The sequence below is a fragment of the Carcharhinus amblyrhynchos genome, chromosome 8 (genome assembly GCF_965287045.1).
Source record: "Carcharhinus amblyrhynchos chromosome 8, sCarAmb.v2.hapA, whole genome shotgun sequence".
NCBI lineage: Eukaryota > Metazoa > Chordata > Chondrichthyes > Carcharhiniformes > Carcharhinidae > Carcharhinus > Carcharhinus amblyrhynchos.
In genome coordinates, this window is record NC_137331.1 from 33344338 (window position 1) to 33366410 (window position 22073).

The 22073-nt window shown below is 44.2% G+C and overlaps 1 protein-coding gene across 2 annotated transcripts in view; it reads left to right on the top strand.

The window, feature by feature from the left end:
- The window catches only part of sqlea (squalene epoxidase a), a 34069-nt gene that overhangs the window by 8504 nt on the left and 3492 nt on the right, over nt 1-22073 (top strand). For both annotated transcript variants that reach the window (XM_080193853.1, XM_080193854.1), the window contains exons 4-11: nt 2498-2678; nt 3846-3942; nt 10614-10727; nt 14349-14520; nt 15465-15560; nt 17643-17785; nt 19198-19294; nt 20585-20672. In XM_080193853.1, coding sequence (XP_080049979.1) covers nt 2498-2678; nt 3846-3942; nt 10614-10727; nt 14349-14520; nt 15465-15560; nt 17643-17785; nt 19198-19294; nt 20585-20672 — 988 coding nt within the window. The remainder of the gene's footprint in view (nt 1-2497; nt 2679-3845; nt 3943-10613; nt 10728-14348; nt 14521-15464; nt 15561-17642; nt 17786-19197; nt 19295-20584; nt 20673-22073) is intronic.

The window sequence follows — 22073 nt, forward strand, 5'->3', positions numbered from 1 at the left end:
CATCCCTCCCCCCCTTCACTTACCTAACATAGCTAATGTCTTGGGAGGTGAACACACTGCAAGTATCCACAATGGTGTCGTAGAGTCATAGAGGTTTACAGAATGGAAACAGGCCCTTTGGCCCAACTTGTCCATGCCATCCTTTTCTCTTTTAACTGCAAAGCTAGACCCCAATTGCCCGCGTTTGGCCCATATCCCTCTACACTTATCTTACCTATGTAACTGTCTAAATAAATGCTTTTTGGAAGACAAAGTTGTACCTGCCTCTACTACTACCTCTGGCAGTTTGTTCCAGACACTCACCACCCTTTGTGTGAAAAAATTGCCCCTCTGGACCCTTTTGTATCTCTCCCCTCTCACCTTAAACCTGTGCCCTCTAGTTTTAGACCCCCTTACCATTTGAGAAAAGATGTTGACTATCTACCTTATCTATGCCCCTCATTATTTTATAGACCTCTGTAAGATCATCACTAAGTCTGCTAAGCTCCAGGGAAAAAAAGTCCCAGGCAATGCAGCCTCTCCTTATAACTCAAATCACCAAGTCCTGATTGCACCCTTTTCTGCACTTTTTCTAGCTTAATAATATCTTTTTTATAATAGAATGACCAGAACTGTACTTAGTATTCCAAGTGTGGCCTTACCAATATCTTGTACAACTTCAACAAAATATCCCAACTCCTGCATTCAGTATTCTGACCAATTAAACCAAGCATTTTGCATGCCTTCTTCACCACTCTGTCCACCTGTGATTCCACTTTCAAGGAGCTGCGAACCTGTACCCCTAGATCTCTTTATTCTATTACTCTCCTCAATGCCCTACCATTAACTGGGTAAGTGTTAGTAGGGACCATTGCCAGTGAAACAAAACAAAGAGTCCAAACTGTGTCTGAGGCAGAGCTCCTGTGTTGGTGCACCATGGCACTTCAGTCAACATCTAAACATCTGCCTTCCCCCCACACCTATCTGGGACTACTACAGTTTTACAGAAACATATAGGTCAGAATTCTCTGGTCTCACATGCCCTGTTGTCATTGCCAGTGAGGATGGAGAATTTGGTGCTCAGCCAAATCTCCACTCACAGCAGTGGGACTGGAGAATCCGAGGCATGGCGAGGTCGGAGAATTCCAGCCAGTGTTTAGACTCTGCAAAGTAGGATGAATTAGGTAAAAAGTATGTGGGCTCAGTTCATTGCTATTGTACAAAATCTCTTGTTATTTTTACTGGAAATAAACTAAAGTAATTTTTAAAAATGTAAACATGTTCAGAAAATACAAAGATGTTGAAATATAAGAATATAAGAAAACATTCATAAAGGAGACCAATCAGCACCCCCTGAACCTACTGCCGCAGCTCCACCCCCACTACCACCCTGCCAGCCACATCCTGTTACTATAAGTCCATAAGACATCAGAGCAGAATTAGGCCATTCAGCCCATTGAGTTTGCTCCACCATTCAATCATAGCCAATATGATTCTCATCCCTGTTCTCCTGCCTTCTCCCCATTACTCTTGATCTTTTTATTGATCACGGATCTATCTGTCTCTGTATTAAAGATACTCAATGACCTAGCATCCACAGCCCTCTGTGGCAATGAGTTTCACAGATCCACCACCCTCTGGCTGAAGAAATTCCTCCTCATCTCAGTTTTAAAGGAGTGTCCCTTCACTCTGAAGTTGTGCCCTCGAGTTCTAGTCTTTCCCACTAGTGGAAACATCATTTCCATGTCCAATCCACCTAGGCCTCTCAGTATTCTGTAAGCTTCAATTAGATTTCCCCCCTGCCACCCCTGCCATCCTTCTAAACTCCATCAAGTATAGATCTAGACTCCTCAACCGTTCCTCATATGACAAACCCTTCATTCCTGGGATCATTCTTGTGAACCTCCTCTGCATTCCCCAGCCCTAGGCCAGCACATTCTTCCTTAGGTATATGGCCCAAAACTGCTCACAATATTCCAAATGGGGTCTGACCAGAGCCTTATACAGCCTCAACAGTATATCCATACCAGGCTCTACTGTATTATCATGGCTTCGACCTAACTCAATCCAGTATTTCCAACAAAGGTGATTGAAAAAGCAGAAACAGCAAATTCTGTATACTCTTGTCACATAATGAATTATTTTGGCGAATGTTCCCTTAACTAACCTGTGCCTAAATCAATGCCTTGTAAATTCAATCAATGGCCTGCCAGAGTTCATGTCACACATGAATCAACAAAAGGTCTATACTCCTTTCAGACATGCCCATCCTGAATCAATGTCCTCCAATTCCAAAACTACCATTTTAGCCAGAACAAAACTTATGCTGCCTCTTGTGGTTGCACCATTTTAGCAGCTTGAACAATGCTGCTTCTCAATTGTCCTTTCTCCGGTAGAAAAGTAAATGGTTTCTTCAACTTACCCATACAAAGGTTTTAAGTTTTGGAATTATCCTAGCCATTTTCCCCTCTAATGTTCTACACCTTGTGTGCTTTGCCTCTCTTCTCTCCTCAACAAGGTGCCGTTGAAGGCCTTGATGCCCACATCATAAATGGTTATATCATACATGACTTGGAGAGCAAGACAGAGGTGGAAATCCCTTATCCTCTGGATGAAAACAGCCAAGTACAATATGGAACAGCATTTCATCATGGACGGTTTATCATGGGTCTCAGAAATGCAGCCAAAGCAGAACCCAAGTAAGCATTCCCCATTGAGGCATCATTGGTATAGAATGTCTTCAAATTTTATTGTATCAATTGTTAGGACCAATCAGTTTTAAAAAAATGTACACACTTTCCTGGCTGGGCTTTGAATGTTCCATTGGAACATCCATGAGGAGTGTAGATGGAGGGTTTTTCTCTCAAGGCTATGTATTAATACTTAAGCTAATACAGAGACTCACGGAATGCAGTGTACTAATTTTTAAAACGTGACTTTAGTTAACCACGCAATTGAATGGGAGAATGATATGAGGAAACCCTGGTATAGAATGCAGGCAGCCCAATATCACTCTGAACAACAATGTCCCTGTGAAGGCATATATGGAATTATACATCCCCAAAATCATGTTGCCCACCTTTCTGGTGGGCATTATCCAAGAAACTTTAATACAAATCAGTCAATAATCATCCTGTCATTAACTCCAGCCAATAACAATACAGATCCTGATCTCATGGGATTTCATTTATCAGTAATTACAGATGTTACCTTCCTTCTGTTGCCCAGCAACAATGGATGCTGGACAGTGAAATGGGGGAATGATTCCTACCAAATTGAACCTACATGACTCTCGTCTGACCTGAGCATTAATTACGTCCACTCACCACCTGCATTATCAACTCGGAGTTGTATGACTCTATTCATAAAGCTGGCATTGGCATTGCTCCCAACACTGCTGATGACATAACTGTTCCGCAGTGGACCTTTTGTTCCTTACCTCTCCCACAAGGGCCTGATGTATTTTGTCATTGACTGAAGTTTCACAAAATGTCACTAAAAGCAAAACACATCCATCTTATAAATTCAAAATACATGTTTAAAATGAGAAATATTTGTTAATCATACAGAACTGTCTTCTATGGCAATAGCCCTGGCTTATGTTCCCATAGTCCAAGATCATTCATTCTAAAGTCAGTATTGTGGTTAGTGTTCTTAAACCCATGATTATGTGTTCTTTAGCCCAATTAGCCCCCCTACATCAATGAGATACAGTACTAAGCAGAGACTGAGAAATCCTGGAGATAATCTGTAGCAATTTCAACATTTTGTGCAGCTTTATGTAAGAATGCAATGATTCTAATTTATCTTGCTGAATTTTGATTTAGACAGAAGAATGAACTAATTTCTCCATTGTTGTACTCTAGTGTAAGACTCATTGAAGGAACCGTGACACACCTACTAGAAGAAGACGGCAAAGTTACAGGAGTTCAGTACCGAGAGAAAGAAAGTGGAGATGTAAAGGTTTGTAAAAAATACCTTACAAACTATTCATCTGAAGTGACATTGTACAATTAACACAATGGATCGCAGTGCTGGACACAGGAGCCCCAAACACTTTTTTCCAGTTTGAAAGAAGAATCCCAATTCAGAGGAATGGGAAGTGTTGTGTGTTGCACCCTTTGCTTTTTGGGTGGGAGATTGGATGCAATTGGATGACAAATTTAGTCATGGGATGACTCATGCCCAATCTGTGCACACATCTGGGCTACTTCTAAATTGGTTTCATTATAAGATTTATTACCAATTTGTTGGAAAATATTTCAGGCTTCTTCATGTTGCTCCAGTTGCTAGTCAAAGGTATGTCCTCTGGGGCCCGCAGGAGTAGGGAAGCTCCCCTAACCCTGAAGTTGTCACATTAAGCACCAGCCAAACCCCACCCCCACCCCCCGCAACACCCCGCCTCACCCGCTATTCCCCCATCCTCCACGCCCCTGTAGAAGCACAGCAGGAACTAGCAAATCTCACACAAAATCTTAGCGAGGGCTTATTTTGGTCTCATCTTGGACAGGGCCTGAAAATAAATCCCTACCTTGAATAGACCAGATCCAGAGGCTCAGTGGGCATTCGTTTTATTTAAAGTTTAAGTTTATTTATTAGTGCCACAAGTAGACTTACATTAACACCATAATGAAATAATTGTGAAAATCCCCCAGTCACCACACTCAGGCGCCTGTGAAGGTACACTGAGGGAGAATTTAGCACGGCCAATGCACATCTTTTGGACTGTGGGAGGAAACCGGAGAACCTGGGGGAAACCACACAGACATGGGAAGAACATGCAGACTCCACATAGACAGTGACCCAGGCTGGGAATTGAAGCTGGGTCCCTGGCACCGGGACACAACGGTGCTAACCACTGTGCCACCGTGCCACCCTATTTGGCTGTCCCAACATACTGTGTAGTTTCTGACCTCGGTAATGTCTTCTCTACCATGTGACCCAGCCTGATTGGCTGGAGGCTGAGCCTCCACAAGCAGGGTGCCAATCTCTGATGGTCACAGCAGCAGGCATATTTTGTGCCAGGGATGGAGGGGCAGGAGTTGTGGATTAATAGCAATTGCGTGATGAGGGGTGATTGACCCGGGGTGGGTAGGAAGAAGGTGGTCGATAGGGAGGGCTGCTGAACCTGAAGAGAAGGTCATAGTATCGTGAAGCCGGAGGGATCTGATGGCTGAAAGAGGAGCTAGTTCTAGGCCTTGGAGATTATCGGGGCCAGGGATGGAGGGGAGGGTGAGGAATCGGAGGCCTCAGGTTGACAGATAGAAATTGGGGCATGAGTTGGGAGAATCAAAGTCTTTGAGTGAGGAGAAGGTGGAGAACTCTTGAATCCTTGGTAGGGCGGAGGGTTCAGGATCTGATGATAGTAGAGGGATTGGGACCATGTGGTGTTTGGCCTAGTGATAGAGAAGTTGCAGCCTGGCAGGACCCTTGAAGAGAAGGTAGTTGGAGAGTGAGCAATTGTGAAGGATCCTCAGGTGGATGTCTGGATTCAGGAACCATTTAACCTCTGAATCCGCCAAGCTCTTGCCTTGAGTAAGCTGACAGGTTTCTCCACTCTTGGGGGAAACCCAACTGACAACGTTAAAAGTTTAAAATTTGCTTGGATCGGGTGGGTCACTCAGCCAACTTCTAGCATCAGTTGTTGTGAGATTGTGTTCATGTTATTGTAATGTAAAGATGCTTGGCAGAGCATGGGTTAACATGAGATTGGAAAACAGCATCACCCGTGGTATGACCTATGGAGTCACCAGGTAAGAAACTTAGAGAGAACACTCTGGAAGCAGCTTGCCTCCGTGACAGTAACCTGGGATCTTTAAATAGTTAAAGACTAACAATAAACAAATCATGTTTAAATGTACAAGTCTCAGAATCACATCATTGAGACATCTAAAAGAACTATATTACAAAAGTTAAAGCCAAAAGTGGGCAGGTTTGGTTCAGGAAACAAATTTTGATCTTTAACTCCTGGCCCGTTTTAAAGTTAAAATTCTGCCCAGTTAGGGAGGTTATTCTGAATTGGTTTCAAACCTGCTTTTGCAGGTTAAGTATTATACTGAAATATGAACTAAGCATCTCTGGAGATAGAAAGAGGGTGACTCTTTCAGTTTGATAGCCTTTCACTCAAAGTATTATTCTGAGTTAATGTGCAGACACAGGACATAGACAAAGAGAAGGTGAAAAGAAACGTAGTAGTAATTGGGGATAGTGTGGTTAAGGGTATTGACACTGTCCTTTGTCACAATGACAAAGTGCACAGAAGGGTGTGTTGTCTGCCTGGTGCTCGGGTCCAGGATGTCGCATCTGGGCTGCAGAGGAACCTGGAGTGGGAGGGTGAGAATCCGGTCGTTGTAGTACATGTGGGTGCCAACGATGTAGGCAAAATGCGAACTGAGGATCTGGGGAGGGAGTATGAAAAGCTGGGAATGGAATTAAAAAGTAGAACTGACAAGGTGGTTATCTCTGGACTACTGCCTGAACCGAGTGCAGACGGGCGTAAGGTTGATAAGATTAAGGAAGTGAACGGGTGGCTCAGGGATTGGTGTGGGAGGAATGGGTTTGAATTTATGGGGCATTGGCATCAGTATTGGGGTAGGTGGGACCTGTTCAGGTGGGATGGGGTTGGTCTGAACCGTGCTGGGACCAGAGTCCTGGCTAATCGTGTAAATAGGACTGTAGATAGGGCTTTAAACTAATTGGAGGGGGGGAGGGTGCGAGGGTAGGTGACATTATGGGGTCTAAAGTAAAGGAGAGGGTGCAGGTAAGGGAAGGGGCCAAGGATGTCCCAATAATAAAGGGAGTAGGGGGCGTGAGTATGGTTGGTGGCGTTCTGGCAAGTAGGGTACAGGTGAAGGCTGGGATGAAGGCACTTTATCTGAATGCATGAAGCATTTGGAATAAAGTGGATGAGCTGGTGGCGCAGATCAGCACAAATGGATATGATCTGGTGGCCATTACAGAGACGTGGCTGCAAGGTGACAGGGACTGGGAGCTGAATGTCCAGGGGTATCAAGTGTTTAGGAAGGATAGGCGGGAGGAAAAAGTGGGGGGGGGCGCGTAGCTCTGCTGATTAAGGATAGCATCAGGGTGGTAGTAAGGGATGATATAGGAACCAAAGAGCAGAAAGTGGAATCGTTGTGGGTGGAGATTAGGAACAGCAAAGGGAGGAAGACGCTGGTGGGTGTCGTTTATAGGCCCCCAAATAATGATCTGGAGGTGGGGTGGGCTGTTAACGCGCAAATAAATGCGGCATGCAGGAATGGAACGGCGATAATTATGGGGGATTTCAATCTACATATTGATTGGTTGACCTATGTGGGACGCGGTGGGCTTGAGGAGGAGTTCTTGGAATGCTGCCGGGATAGTTTCCTCGAACAGTGTGTGTTGGAGCCGACGAGGGAGCGAGCTATCTTGGATCTGGTGTTATGTAATGAGGTGGGTAGAATTAGGGACCTTGTGGTGAAGGATCCTCTTGGGAAGAATGATCATTGTATGGTGGAGTTTCTGATGCAGATGGAGGAGGAGAAAGTGGGTTCCCGGACATGTGTCCTTTGTTTGAACAGAGGGGAGTACGGTAGGATGAGAGAGGAATTGGCGAATGTTGATTGGGGGAGCCCATTGGAAGGTAGGTCTGCTGAGGAACAGTGGAGGATCTTTCAGGAGATCTTTCTTGGTGCTCAGCAGAAATTTATTCCGATGGTTAAAAAGGATCGTAGGAGGAGAGACAATTAGCCGTGGATAACGAAGGGGGTAAAGGAAAGTGTTAAATTAAAAGCGGATGCGTTTAGAGTAGCTAAGAGTAGTGGGCGAGAAGAGGATTGGGAGAGGTTTAAATGTCAACAAAGAATGACAAAGAAGTTGATAAAGAAGGGTAGGATAAACTATGAAGCTGGGCTAGCGCTTAATATAAAAAAGGATAGCAAGAGTTTTTATAAACATATAAAAAGGAAGAGGCTGGCTAGGGTGAACGTTGGACCCTTAGAGGATGAGAGGGGGGACTTAGTGGTAGGGGATGAGGAAATGGCTGAGGCCTTGAATAACTTTTTTGTTTCGGTCTTCACGGAGGAGGACATGAATAATTTGCCAGGTGTTAGCAATGGAAAGATGGTAGGAGTGGAGGGCCTGAATGACATTATTGTTACTAGCGAGGCGGTGCGCGACAGACTGGAGGGACTGATTGTGGACAAGTCCCCAGGACCGGATGGAATGCATCCAAGGGTTCTGAAAGAAATGGCGGAGGTGATAGTGGATGCCTTGGTGATTATTTTCCAAACGTCGCTGGATTCTGGGGAAGTGCTGGAAAATTGGAAAACGGCAAATATTACGCCGTTGTTTAAGAAGGGTGGCAGGCAAAAGGCAGGGAATTATAGGCCGGTTAGTTTAACGTCTGTTGTAGGTAAAATGTTAGAATCCGTGATCAAGGAGAAAATAGCGAGGCATCTTGAGGAGAATTGTTTGATAGAGCAGACGCAGCACGGTTTCGTTAAGGGGAAGTCGTGTCTGACGAATTTATTGGAGTTCTATGAGGATGTGTCTAGGGCGGTGGATAGAGGAGAGCCGGTGGATGTGGTCTTTCTTGATTTTCAGAAGGCGTTTGACAAGGTGCCTCACAAGAGGTTATTACAGAAGGTCAGGAGGCATGGAGTTGGGGGTAGGGTGTTAGCGTGGATAGAGGATTGGCTGTCAAATAGGAGGCAGAGAGTGGGGGTCAATGGGTGCTATTCGGATTGGCGGTTGGTGACTAGTGGAGTGCCCCAGGGGTCGGTGCTGGGGCCTCAGCTATTTACCATTTATATAGATGATCTGGAGGAGGGAACCGAGTGTATGGTGTCGAAATTTGCTGATGACACCAAGATTGGTGGAACGGCAAATTGTGCTGAGGGTATGGAGAGTCTGCAGAAGGATCTAGATAGGCTGGGCGAATGGGCCAGGAAATAGCAAATGGAATTTAATGTTGGCAAATGTGAGGTTGTCCACTTTGGTAGGAATAATGGTAGGAAGGACTATTACTTACATGGCGAAAAACTGCAGCATGCGACGGTGCAGAGGGACCTTGGGGTCCTTGTGCATGAGTCGCAAAAACCCAGCCTACAGGTGCAGCAGGTGGTCAGGAAGGCAAATGGGATGCTGGCCTTCATAGCGAGGGGGATTGAATATAAAAGTAGGGAGGTCTTGCTGCAACTGTATAGGACACTGGTGAGGTCGCAGCTGGAGTACTGTGTGCAGTTTTGGTCGCCGCACTTACGCAAGGATATTTTGGCCTTGGAGGGAGTGCAGAGGAGGTTTACTAGGCTGATACCGGAGTTGAGGGGGTTGAACTATGAGGAGAGGCTGAATAAACTAGGCTTGTACTCGTTAGAGTTTAGAAGAATGAGGGGAGATCTCATTGATGATGAATGGGATGGATAGGATAGAGGTGGAGAGGCTCTTCCCGCTCAGAAAGGACAGTAGGACTAGAGGGCACAGCCTCAAGATAAAAGGGGGGCGGTTTAGAACGGAGTTGAGGAGGAACTTCTTCACTCAAAGGGTGGTGAATCTCTGGAATTCTCTGCCCGTTGAAGTGGTGGAGGCTGCCTCGCTAAATATATTTAAGATGCGGGTTGATAGGTTTTTGATAGGCAAGGGGATTAAGGGTTATGGGGAGAGGGCGGGAAAGTGGAACTGAGACACGACAGATCAGCCATGATCTTATTGAATGGCGGGGCAGGCTCGAAGGGCTAGATGGCCTACTCCTGCTCCTATTTCTTATGTTCTTAATGGTGTACAAAGTAAGTTAAATCCTTGACTGGTAGATTGAGACATTTAATATCAAGAAACTACCTGTGATACTGATCAAACATCTTTGATTAAATATCTCAGAATGTCAGTCAAAGAATTGCCTCAAATGGTGTGGAGTGCAGTTAGCATTTTGTTACAGGATTTCTACTTTGCTGATTTTACCTTTTTTGTAGTTGATACAGACCCAAGAAAGGTTTTGATGTAAACCTACTTCTGCAATATGCTACATATTGGATGGCACAGTGGTTAGCACTGCTGCCTCACAGCACCGGGGACCCAGGTTCGATTCCTGGCTTGGATCACTGACTGTGTGAGGTCTGCACATTCTCACCGTGTTTGTGTGCGCTTGCTCCAGTTTCCTTCCTCCATCCAAAAGATGTGCTGGTTAGGTGCATTGGCCATACTAAATTCTCCCTCAGTGTAGTACTTGAACAGGCGCTGGAGTGTGGTGACCAGGGGATTACAGTGTTAATGTAAGCCTACTTGTGACTAATAAATAAACTTTACAGTATTTATATTCTATTCAGCTGTCGATAAACTGCCTAATCCTCACTCAAAGTCACAATTGCAATGCATCAAACCTTTTAAAATGTTCTGGCCATGAACATAATCCAAGCACCACTTTACAAAATCCTTATTGAGGTATTAAATTACTTGCAGATTATCCTTTATATTTTAATGAATAAATGAAGCCGGAATGATCTCAGATTCAATTCCTGATATGTTCTGAATTTGCACAAACATCAGTGTGCTGTAAAAATGATAGTAAGGCTGTCACCCTGAAACATGGTATCTCATCCCATTGAGAGTTTCACGTATTAGAACATAACCAGCCTGAAATATTTTTTTAATTGCAGGAACTCTGTTGTCCATTGACTGTGGTTGCTGATGGGCACTTCTCTAAATTCAGGAAAAGCCTGGTGAAGAGCAAAGTCAATGTTTCATCGCATTTTGTAGGGTGTATTATGAAGGTAAGTCTGTTAAAACGTGCATTGCAGTGCATATTGTCTGCGTACTGCATCTAGCTTGAATTGCACACAGTTAATTCTGTTTCCATACGTTTTATTCAGCATCAACTTCCTAACCTCAATAACCTTTGGATATATATTCACTGGTTAGCAACGTGAGTGAAAAGGTGGCGCTATTCCAAAATGGGTTTTATACATTGATATTAGTGGCTAGCAGAAAATATCCTTTAGCTTCCATCTTCTGCAGCTCAGCAGGATTGCAAGTTGTCATATTGAGAAGTATCTGTGATTAGACCACCTGGTAAATGGAGTCGAAGTGCTGATAGTCGATATTTATGGGGCTGTGTCTTGCCTTGTCAGTGTTTTTTTAAAATTAAATCATTATCGCTGTATGGATTAGTAAAACAACTGCTGTAAAATTGCTCCTGAGCATCCTTCCTAAATCCTAAAGATTAGTGCAAATCCTGGATAAATTGTATAAGAAGCCTTTCTCCAATCTCTCACCAAAGGCAAAGTCTACAGCCCAGAAAATTGACATGTTTTTAAACATAGCTAACTAGCACAATCTTTTCTAATCATTCAAGTTTCTGACCCAGAAACATCACAGCTCAATGAAGGGGTTGGGTGACTCCTCTGCCTGTCCATGACCTCTGCAGCTGGCTTTGGGGTCAAGACAAGGAGTATTTTCTGGCTACTCTTGGAGTTCTCTTGGCCTAGACCCTACTGAACTGGCTTTGGTCGACACAATAAAGACATCTAAATTTAGTACAACTCTATTCAGAGTCATGATTTGTGAAACTATAGTGCAGAGTTGACTCAGACTCATTACTGAGATCAAGGTGTTATCCGCACTGGTGAGGGGGTTAGCCAGACTTTAGTCACTCGATGTAGATATCTTCTCTGAGCTCTGAGTTCAGTATCTTCCTGTTGTAACGATGGCTCCCAGGTTGTAGGCTTTTTTTCCTTGCTCTGAGGGTCATTCTCTTATACAGAGTCAGTAAATGATCAACCACCACATGCCCAGACTTGCCTCTGTCAGGTTACTGCTCCAAACTCACAAGATGTCCTTAGTTGGCACTTTCCTGCTATATTCACCTGTCCACCTGTTACTATTCCATCACCCTTCAATCAGCTGGGAGCAGACATGGATTCAAAAGTGGGTCTTGCAGTGCAATGCAGAAGGAACCAGGTGCAGGCTGTAGTTTCCCTTGGGAAAATAGAAGATAAGAATGATCATGACCATCTCACCTTCAACCTAATAAGGGCCATTGACTTTCCCAATTGGAGTGACACGGTGTTGCTCCCCATTTTCTCTCAGGTACTCAGGACGACATGTCTCTATTGCATCTCCTTAGATATGAGCCATCTGCATCAACCATTAAAATGACAGTAGGTGGGATTTTTATCTTTGCTGCATGGGCCTTGAATGTGGCATTGCTGTACTGCAGAACTGAAAACCTAACACAGCTTTGACTGCTTCTTGCAGAATGTTCATAGAATCCCTACAGTGCAGAAGGAGGCCATTTGGCCATTTGAGTCTGCACTGACCACAATCCCACCCGGACCCTATCCCTGTAACCCCATATATCTACTCTGACAATAAGGATCAATTTAGCATGGCCAATCAATCTAACCCGCACATCTTTGGAATGTGGGAGAAACCAGAGCACCCAGAGAAAACTCACGCAGACCACAGGGAGAATGTGCAAACTCCACAGAGACAGTAACCCGAGGCTGGGATTAAACCCTGGTCCCTGGTGCTGTGAGGCAGCAGCGCTAACCACTGTACCACTGTGCTATGGAAGGACTATCTGGCAAGTTCTGCCAAAAAGACAAAACCTTCCCCATCAGATTTTCTTGTGGCATTCCATCCAGATGGGTAAAGACAGAAAACCTACCCTCCATCCTCAACAGGCAGAAGGATCGGCAGTCGCAAGTCTCACCCTTCCGATGGCAAAGGAACCCAGTGAATTTCATGCTGACCTTTGTACTAGTTTGTGGATCACTTAGTCTTTTAAAACAACGTTGATTGTGAATTAGATCATGGAAGATACGGGGTTATTCAGCCTGCTGATGTAGAGAAACCAATCAAATTTCGTGAGGAGACTGAATTAATATAATCTGAAACTATAGTGCCAGAGCTCTCCAGTGTGAAATCAACCCCACATATTGCTGTGGGAATTGTCTACGACCAAGTCACAGTCACAGAGTGATAGACGTTTACAGCATGGAAACAGGCCCTTCGGCCCAACTTGTCCATGCCACACTTTTATTTTAAACCCAGAAGCTAGTCCCAATTGCCTGCATTTGGCCCATATCCCTCTATACCCATCGTGCCCATGTAACTGTCTAAATGCTTTTTAAAATTGTATCCATCTCTACTACTACCTCTGGCAGCTTGTTCCCGACATGCATCACCGTCTGTGTAAAAAAAATTACCCCTCTGGACACTTTTGTATCTCTCCCTTCTCACCTTAAATCTATGCCTCTAGTTTTAGATTCCCCTACCTTTGGGGAAAGATATTGACTATCTAGCTGATCTATGCACCTTCTTATTTAATAAACCTCGATAAGATCACCCCTCAGCCTTCTACGTGGCAGAGGAAAAGGTTCCAGTCTATCCAGCCTCTCCTTATAACTCAAACCATCAAGTCCCAGTAGCATCCTAGTAAATCTCTTCTGCACTCTTTCTAGTTTAATAATATCCTTTCTATAGTAGGGTGACCAGAACTGTCCACTGTCCCCAGTGTCTGACCATTAACTGAGTAAATCCTGCCCCAGTTCAATCTACCAAAATGCATCACCTCACATTTATCTAAATTAAACTCCATCTGCCATTCGTTAGCCCATTGGCCCAATTGATCAAGATCCCATTGTAGTCTGAGACAACATTCTTCAGTGTCCAATCTATGCCGCCAATCTTAATATCATCTGCAGACTTACTAACCATCTCTCCTATATTCTCATCCAAATCATTAATATAAATGACAAATAACAATGTACCCAGCACTGATCCCTGAGGCTCACTGCTGGTCACAGGCCTCCAGTTTGAAAAAACAACCCTCAATAACCACCCTCTGGTTCTGTCATCAGGCCAATTTTATATCCATTTAGATACCTCACCATGGATCCCGTGAGATTTAACCTTATGCAACAATGTACCATATGGTACCTTGTCAAAGGCTTTGCTAAAGTCCATGCAGACAACATCATCTGCACCGCCCTCATCTACCTTCTGGGTAACCCCTTCAAAAAACTCAATCAAATTTGTGAAACAGGATTTTCCACTCACAAAGCCCCTAATCAGTCCTTGCTACTTGTCACTAGGACTTAATTTAAGCAAGAAATGTTCAGAATCTTGAATGGTTGTATTCAATTGACTAGGTTTGCCTATTCAGGATTCAACTCAGAGTTGGAATAAATAGTGTTTGGAAAGTTATTCTCTCATAGTTGGATTTGCTTTATGGAGGCTCATGTAATCTGTTGCAATTGTTTAATTTTCTTAATAAAAGGTGCAGATGATGAAAGAGATCAAATTCCATATCAATGCACTCTTTAAAAATGAACTAATTTAAAAAAATAACGCTAATAGTTACTATTTAATGTCTGTGTTTTTGACTGCAGGACTCACCACAATTCAAGCTGAACCATGCTGAACTTGTCCTTGCCAATCCAAGTCCGATTCTTATTTATCAAATTTCATCTCACGAAACACGAGTCTTAGTGGACATTAGAGGAGAAATGCCAAGACATCTTAAAGATTATATGATTGAGAAAATCTATCCACAGCTTCCAGGTACAACTGCATGTCTCTTTCCTTCTGAGAGTTTGAGGGTGGTATTTTACAGCCTCACTTGTCCTGAAACCATAAAATCCCTCCCAAGGTCAACGGAATTGTTGGAATGTGGGAGGAAACCAGAGCACCCGGAGGAAACCCACACAGACACGGGCAGAACGTGCAAACTCCACACAATCGCCTGAGACCGTAATTGGTTCCATGGTCTGCCCCTTGATCATTCCGATTCCTGTGGTAAAATTCCAGCCTGAATTTCTTGATTTTCCCTCCAGTGCTCCTGGTCCACCCTGGGCCTTACATTACCCATGACTGAGGGTGTAAATTGGTGACTCCATCCCAGGTCTCTATCAATGGGCTTCTTAACCTCACTGTCAGGATATCCCAGAGTTGTCAAAGCAGAACATGGAAATTCTACAAAAATCCCACATTTAACAGCAACATGGCCATTGAGTACACTTGGCAGAACGTTAGCACACTTTCCACACAATTATACTTCCTCCATAAAATAATGGAAAGCACACATCCGAATTCCTGTCACAAAGGAAGGGTCTGCATTTACATAGCCCCTTACACAATCTCTGAACTTCACACAAAGTGCTTCATAGCCAATGAAGTTGTTCTGAATTACTGTGACTGTTGTGGGGAAAGTGGATGAGGCGCTTGGTAAGAGTGCAATGTCAGGAAAATTACCCCAATTAGCCAGGTTTAAATTTCATTAAAACTTGCCTCAAAACCTTGCATAAAATAGTACCGTGTACTTAATAGTGTGGTTGTGTTTTATCTTAATGTACCAGTGCTTATGTTGCTATGAATCCACTTACCTGCGAAGTATGTGATGTGTAATAGTAGCTGTGATCAGAACGACAAGCCAATAAATACCAGTGAGATGTGAGTTTAGCTGAGATTCCTGAAGTTGTTTTTATTGTTGTCAAACTTTTCAACAGAGCACATAAAAGAACCATTCCTACTCTCAGTCCAGAATGATCGCCTACGCACCATGCCAGCAAGCTTCCTCCCACCATCACCAGTGAATAAGCCAGGTAAAGCCTTTTAATAAGCAGGGTTTAACTTAGCAAATCCATATCCTTATTTGTCATGCCATTCACATATCCATATAGTTTATAAACTTGTATAAAGCCAGATAGGATATTTTTGTCTTTATCTCAAATCCTTTTTGTCTTTACCACCTGGTGCTCATCATGGTCTGGGTATAGAGCAGTGTAGGAAGAAGACCGGACTGGGAGGATCATGTCAAATCCAAAGGGATGTCACCTCTTTTAGCTTCTATTCATTTAGACAGAAGTAAAATCAGGTTACCTCTGTCAGTTGTTGATGTCATTCTCGCCATCTTCTCTACGCTCTGTTCAGATGTTAACCATGGAATTCCTACAGTGCAGAAAGAGGCCATCCGGCCCATCAAGTCTGCATCAACTCCCTGAAAGCCATGAATTAGACAAGCTGGCATTGAGCTGGGGTGGACACAATAAGCAGTGCTCTGAAAGCTCGTGACTCCAGATAAGCCTGTTGGACTTTAACCTAATGTTATGAGAATTCTTACTGAACTCCCTGAAAGAGCATCCCACCCAGGCCCTCCCTTCCATCCTACCCCATAACACCAGGCTTTTATCACGACTAATCCATCTAACCTGCATATCTTAGTGCAAGGAAACCGGAGCACCAGGAAGAAACCAACACAGACATGGAGAGAACGTGTGAATTCCACACAGACAGTGACCATCGGCTGGAACCAAACTCAGGTCCCTGGCACTATGAGGCAGCAGCACTAACTACTGTGCCACCATGCCACAGTGTATATAAGAAAGATTTTAATTCTTAAAGAAGTATTTAAGATGTAATTAAGTTGTTGTGGTGCAGAGGACCCAGATATTTGTTCAGCCATATTTCAAAATAAAAGGCTACTATAAAGGTATTGCTTCAAGCACAGTTTAGATAAGAAATGCTTTTGTGTTCAGTGATAACTTTATCCATAGTAATCATTCAATATAAAAGCAATCTGGAATCTGTCAGTCATTTTAATCAGCCTTGTGGGAAAAAATGGGTACAATTTCAATTCAATATTTAGTAACATTTATTTTCTGCAGAGTACCATTGAATATATTGCATGTCAGCACATGTGGGCAGCACAGTAGCACAGTGGTTAGCACTGCTGCCTCACAGCACCAAGGAACCTGGTTCGTTTCCCGGTTTGAGTCACTGTCTGTGCAGAGTCGCATTGTGTCTGCGTGCCTTTTCACCGGGTGCTCCGGTTTCCTCCTCCAGTCCGAAAGATGAGCTGGTTAGGTGTATTGGCCATGCTAAATTCTCCATCAGGGTGCCCAAAAAGGCATCGGAGTGAGGCGACTAGGGAATTTTCACAATTTCATTCCAGTGTTACTGTAAGTTTACTTGTGACACTAAATCAATTTTAAAAAGGCAGCGGAGGTGACATCAAAGCAAAGCTCAGATAAATATTCCTATCAAGCACTTACAACGGACATAAGGGCCCTAAACCCCTAGGTCAGAAGGTGTTGTGAGTTAGATTTTCATCTAGGGTTTCACTGCTGCCTTACAGCTCCAAGGTTCAAATCCATCTTTGGGAAATGTGTGAGGGTTGTGGAGATAGAATGGGGGAGAGGGCTTGGGTAAGATACACTGTCAGGGAGTCGACGCAGACTCAGTGGGCTGAATGGACTCTTCTGTACCTTAGAAATGCTATCATTCTATGATTACTCTGTTAAAAGGTCCCCCCAAAACCCACAGCACTCGATACACAGGACATGTGTCTAGCCATCACTTTCTGAACCAAGTTAATGAAACCTATCATAAAAGCAGATCCTCAAATTTGAAACAAAAACAGAAAATGCTGGAAAATCTCAGCAGGTCTGACAACCTCTGTGGAAAGAGAATAGAGCCAATGTTTTGAGACTGGAAGACCCTTTTCACAAACTCTACAAATGCTACTGAGATTTACCAGCATTTTCTGGTCTGATTGTGAATGAAACCTAAACTACGGAAATGTGACTTGTCTCCAGGTATTCCAGTATAATGACCAGCGGAGGAAGAGCAAAACACATTTTGGGTGAACTTGCTGTAATACAATGGTTGTTACATCTTTTATCCAGGTGTGCTCCTTTTGGGTGATGCGTATAACATGCGTCATCCTCTCACAGGGGGTGGGATGAGCGTAGTGTTGAACGATGTGAGGATATGGAAAAGTCTGCTGTGTGAAATTCCGGACCTCTGTGATAATGAAGCAGTGCTAAAGGTGAGACATCTTCTCTACCACACATAATTCAGGAAGTTGAGACTTGATTTTCCACAGGGATTCCTCTGATCTACTGTGATTCTGGTTTTGTTTTTATTGCGGGACATGGATGTCACAAGCTAGCCAGCATTTATTGCCCATCCCTAGTTGCCTGAGGGCAGTTGACAGTCAACCACATTGCTGTGGTTCTGGAGTCGCATGTAGGCCAGACCAGGTAAAGACGGCAGATTTCCTTCCCTAAAGGACATTAGTGAACCAGATGGGTTTTCCCGACAATTGGCAGTGGTTTCATGATCACCAGTAGATTCTTTGTTGCAGATTTCTTTTTTATTGAATTGAAATTCTGCCATCTGCTGTGGCGGGATTCAAACCTAGATCCCTTGAACGTTAGCTGAGTTTCTGGATTAATAGTCTAGCAATAATACCACTCAGCCATCACCTCCTCAGGTGAGTAGCACCGGGGGATAGGGGTGCTGTCAGGACCTTCTCCCCGCTGAGCGCTGCACTCACCTGAGCTCCCCTGCAAAGTCTGCCCATCAGGTGCATGTTTTTGGAGAGCAGGTGCGCGTCACGGCATTCTGCCATTGTGCCGCCATTGATGGATTTTTTGTGGGGGGTAGATGGGGCAGATTCCGGCGTGCAGGCCTGATAATGACATACAAATGTATTATATTGATTTTCCTGACATCAGGAAGTGTGGTCAGTCACTGACAGGGGGAGGAGGCAATCATGTCAAGCTTTTGCATCAATGGAAAACATGACTTTGCTCTTCTCTCTTGTGATATTTTCTGCTCGCCTGCGATGAATGAGAGAGGGAAAACCCAGCCATGCTGTATGATATGCCACACCGTGATAGATATGCCTAAACATACACTTAACAAGTGGGCACAGGGGTTAACACTGCTGTCTCAGAGCACCAGGGATCCCAGTCTGATTTGTGGTTTGGGTCACTGTCTGTGTGGAGTTTGCACGTTCTTTATGTGTCCGTGTGGGTTTCCTCCAGGTGCTCTGGTTTCCTCCCACAGTCAGAAACACATGTTGGTTAGGTGCATTGGCCATGCTAAATTCTCCCTCAGTGTACCCGAACAGGCACTGGAGTGTGGCGACTAGAGGATTTTCACAGTAACTTCATTGCAGTGTTAATGTAAGCCTACTTGTGACATGAATAAATAAACTTAAACTTAATTGGACACCAAGGACTGGATTCTCCACACTCGTCTGTGACCATCTGACCATCTTGCTGGGAATGGGGAATTTGGCACTCAGCCAAAACTCCATTTATTGCAGCATGACTGGAGAATTCCAGTTGCGGGTGTGCTCCAAGGTTTCTGGCACATTGGTTTGCAATGAGCCCATAGTTTGGAAAGCTGTTTGGAAAGAAATTTTACGCACTCTGTTGTGACTTTTTGCAGGCTAAGAAGAAATTTCACTGGGCAAGGAAGAAGTCCCATTCCTTTGTGGTAAATGTTCTGGCTCAAGCTCTGTATGAACTATTTGCTGCTACAGATGGTAAGCTCATATTCCATGAAGCAGGAGACTCTCTCAAATATGTTTTCTCTCCAGCAGGCAAAGTGGGGGTTTGACTTTCCTTCACTCAAATGTGTCTTAGAACCATAGAATCCCAACAATGCAGAAGGAGGCCATTTGGCTCATCAAGCTTGCACCTTTTGTGGCCTCGATTTTACAATTTTCATCCTTCTTTTCAAATCCCTCCGATTCCCTATATCTGTAATCTCCACCATCCCCGATCTTCCGGCCTCTTGAGCATCCCCGATTTCGGAGAGGCAGTGCCCTAGTGGTATTATCGCTAAACTATTAATCCAGAAACTCAGCTAATGTTCTGCGGACCCAGGTTCAAATCCCACCTCAGCAGATGGTGGAATTTGAATTAAATAAAAATTATTTGGAATTAAGAATCTCCTGGTGACCATGAAACCATTGTCGATTGTTGGAAAACCCCATCTGGTTCACTAGTGTCCTTTAGGGAGGGAAATCGGCCATCCTTACCTGGTCTGGCCTACATTGCTGTGACTCCAGAGCCACAGCAATGTAGTTGACTCTCAACTGCCCTCCAACGGCAACTAGGGATGGGCAATAAATGCTGTCCAGCCAGTGACACTCATGTCCCATGAATGAATTTTTAAAAATTCTCCACTAATAATGATGGTTGTGCCTTAGCTACCTGGGTCTCCAGCTCTGGAATTCCTCCTACTAAACCTCTTCACTTGTCTGCCTCTCTTATCCTCCTTTAACACTTTTCTTAAAAACGTCACCTTTGACCAAACCTTGGTCAACTGCCCTAGTATTATTAAGATTGGTGTCAGGATTTGTATTAGGATGCTCCAGTGAAAAATGCTCTATAAATGCAAGTAGTTGTTGCTCATCCCATGTGCCTTCTCATTTTTCATTGCAACCAGAATTAATGCAGAAATTGCATTGCATGTTTGTTGAATGGTATCAAAAATTTAATTTGGTTGCAATAATAATCTCACATACTTGGCAGTGTGCCAGAACATTGAATGTATTCAAGAGGTGGCTGGATATAGCACTTGTGGCAAACGGGACCAAAGGTTATGGGGAGAAAGCAAGATTAGTCCATTGAGTTGGACGATCAGCCATGATCGTGATGAATGGCAGAGCAGGCTTGAAGGGCCAAATGGCCTCCTCCTGCACCTATCTTCTATGTTTCTATGTTTGATTTTAATTTTTCTAATAGAAATAGATGTCAATACTTATATAAAATACTGAACATTATTAATATAAACAAAAATCTACGTAAGGTTCATTATTTAATTCCAGATTCGCTCCATCAACTCCGAAAGGCATGCTTCCATTATTTCCAACTGGGTGGACAGTGTGTGACGGGACCAGTGGGACTGTTATCTGTGTAAGTCCAAATGCTGAAAATTATTTGCCTTTTGAAGAAATCTCTGCAGATGGCTTTCTCTTAACAAAGGCTGAAAAATCACGATTATTCCAACTCGGGGAAGAATTTAACATGATCAGCAGATGATTAGTCATCCAGATCTGGTGCCACTCCCATTGACTGGGATCCCTGGGTGCCCCAACCTAATGCAGTCTGTTATTAGCAGCGGGAACCCTGCCACAGGGCTCCCAGCTTCACTGGGAACATTTAGACTCAAATTCTGAGAGCTGCTACTGCTGCCAGTGAGAAGGGAGAATTTGGCACTCAGCCAAACCTCCATGAACTGCAGCAGAACCAGAGAATCCCAGCCATGGGCGAGGTCAGAGAATCCCAGCTTTAATCTTTGCATTGCCCCTGGGAATCAAGAGGCTGGGAGCCCTGCAGAAACAGCAGCGCCACTGGGAGCCCTGTGGTCACTGCTGGTATTGCACCAAGACTATTAAACAGGGAGGTGGGGCCACCAAATAGGGTTGGGGGAGAGTGATGAGAGCAAGGTCTTCCTGCAGCCTGCCTCCCTTCCCTACTTTCCCTTTTCCCGTGTCAGGTTCCTCTATTGGGCACAGCGTGCTTTTGAACAAAGGACATCCTTAGCTTTCAAAAGGTTCTGGGCAAACCCAAGAAGATTGACTGACTCGGTGCTTCCCCAGATGGCAAGCCGCCCCACCACCACCACCATGCTAGTTGAATACTTTGTATTCTCCCACACCTCCAAAGATATGGGGGGTTGGGGGGAGACCACCTCCAAACTCACCTCACGTGGGCAACATTGAACTCCACCCTCAACTTTATACATGTTTAGCCAAATCACACTATTGGTATGGACAGCAGAAATTACCTGATGCAGTTTCAGCAATCCTGCATTCAGAGTCTTTCTCTTGAATAGACTGCAGAAATGTGAACACTACTGTTGGTTTCAGTGTTTGTAACGAATGGAACATGTCAGGGGCCTCTGCAGTTCTTTTGAAATCAGCCAGTCATGTTGCACCATCGAGTTATTGGTGCTGGTTTAGTTTAGTTTATTTATTAGTGTCACAAGTACATTCACACATTCGCTTACATTCACACTGCAGTGAAGTTACTGTGAAAATCCCCTAGTCGCTACACTCCAGCTCCTGTTTGGGTTCGGCTCAGATCTGGTAGGCCCAGATGTGATTGTCTGTCTCTGCACCACTGTGCCTCTCCCCGCCACCCACTCTGCACCAGCCAGTTGAATAACCGGGCGAAGATCACTGTCCCTCAAACTCAACAGCTGCAATACCGGCCAACCCTGATCCCTGTGGATCTCCAGCTTCAGAAGTAAAACCTGAAGGTGGATGAGTTAGTGAAGCTTGTGATTTCTCCATTTCCTGTTGCACCCCATAT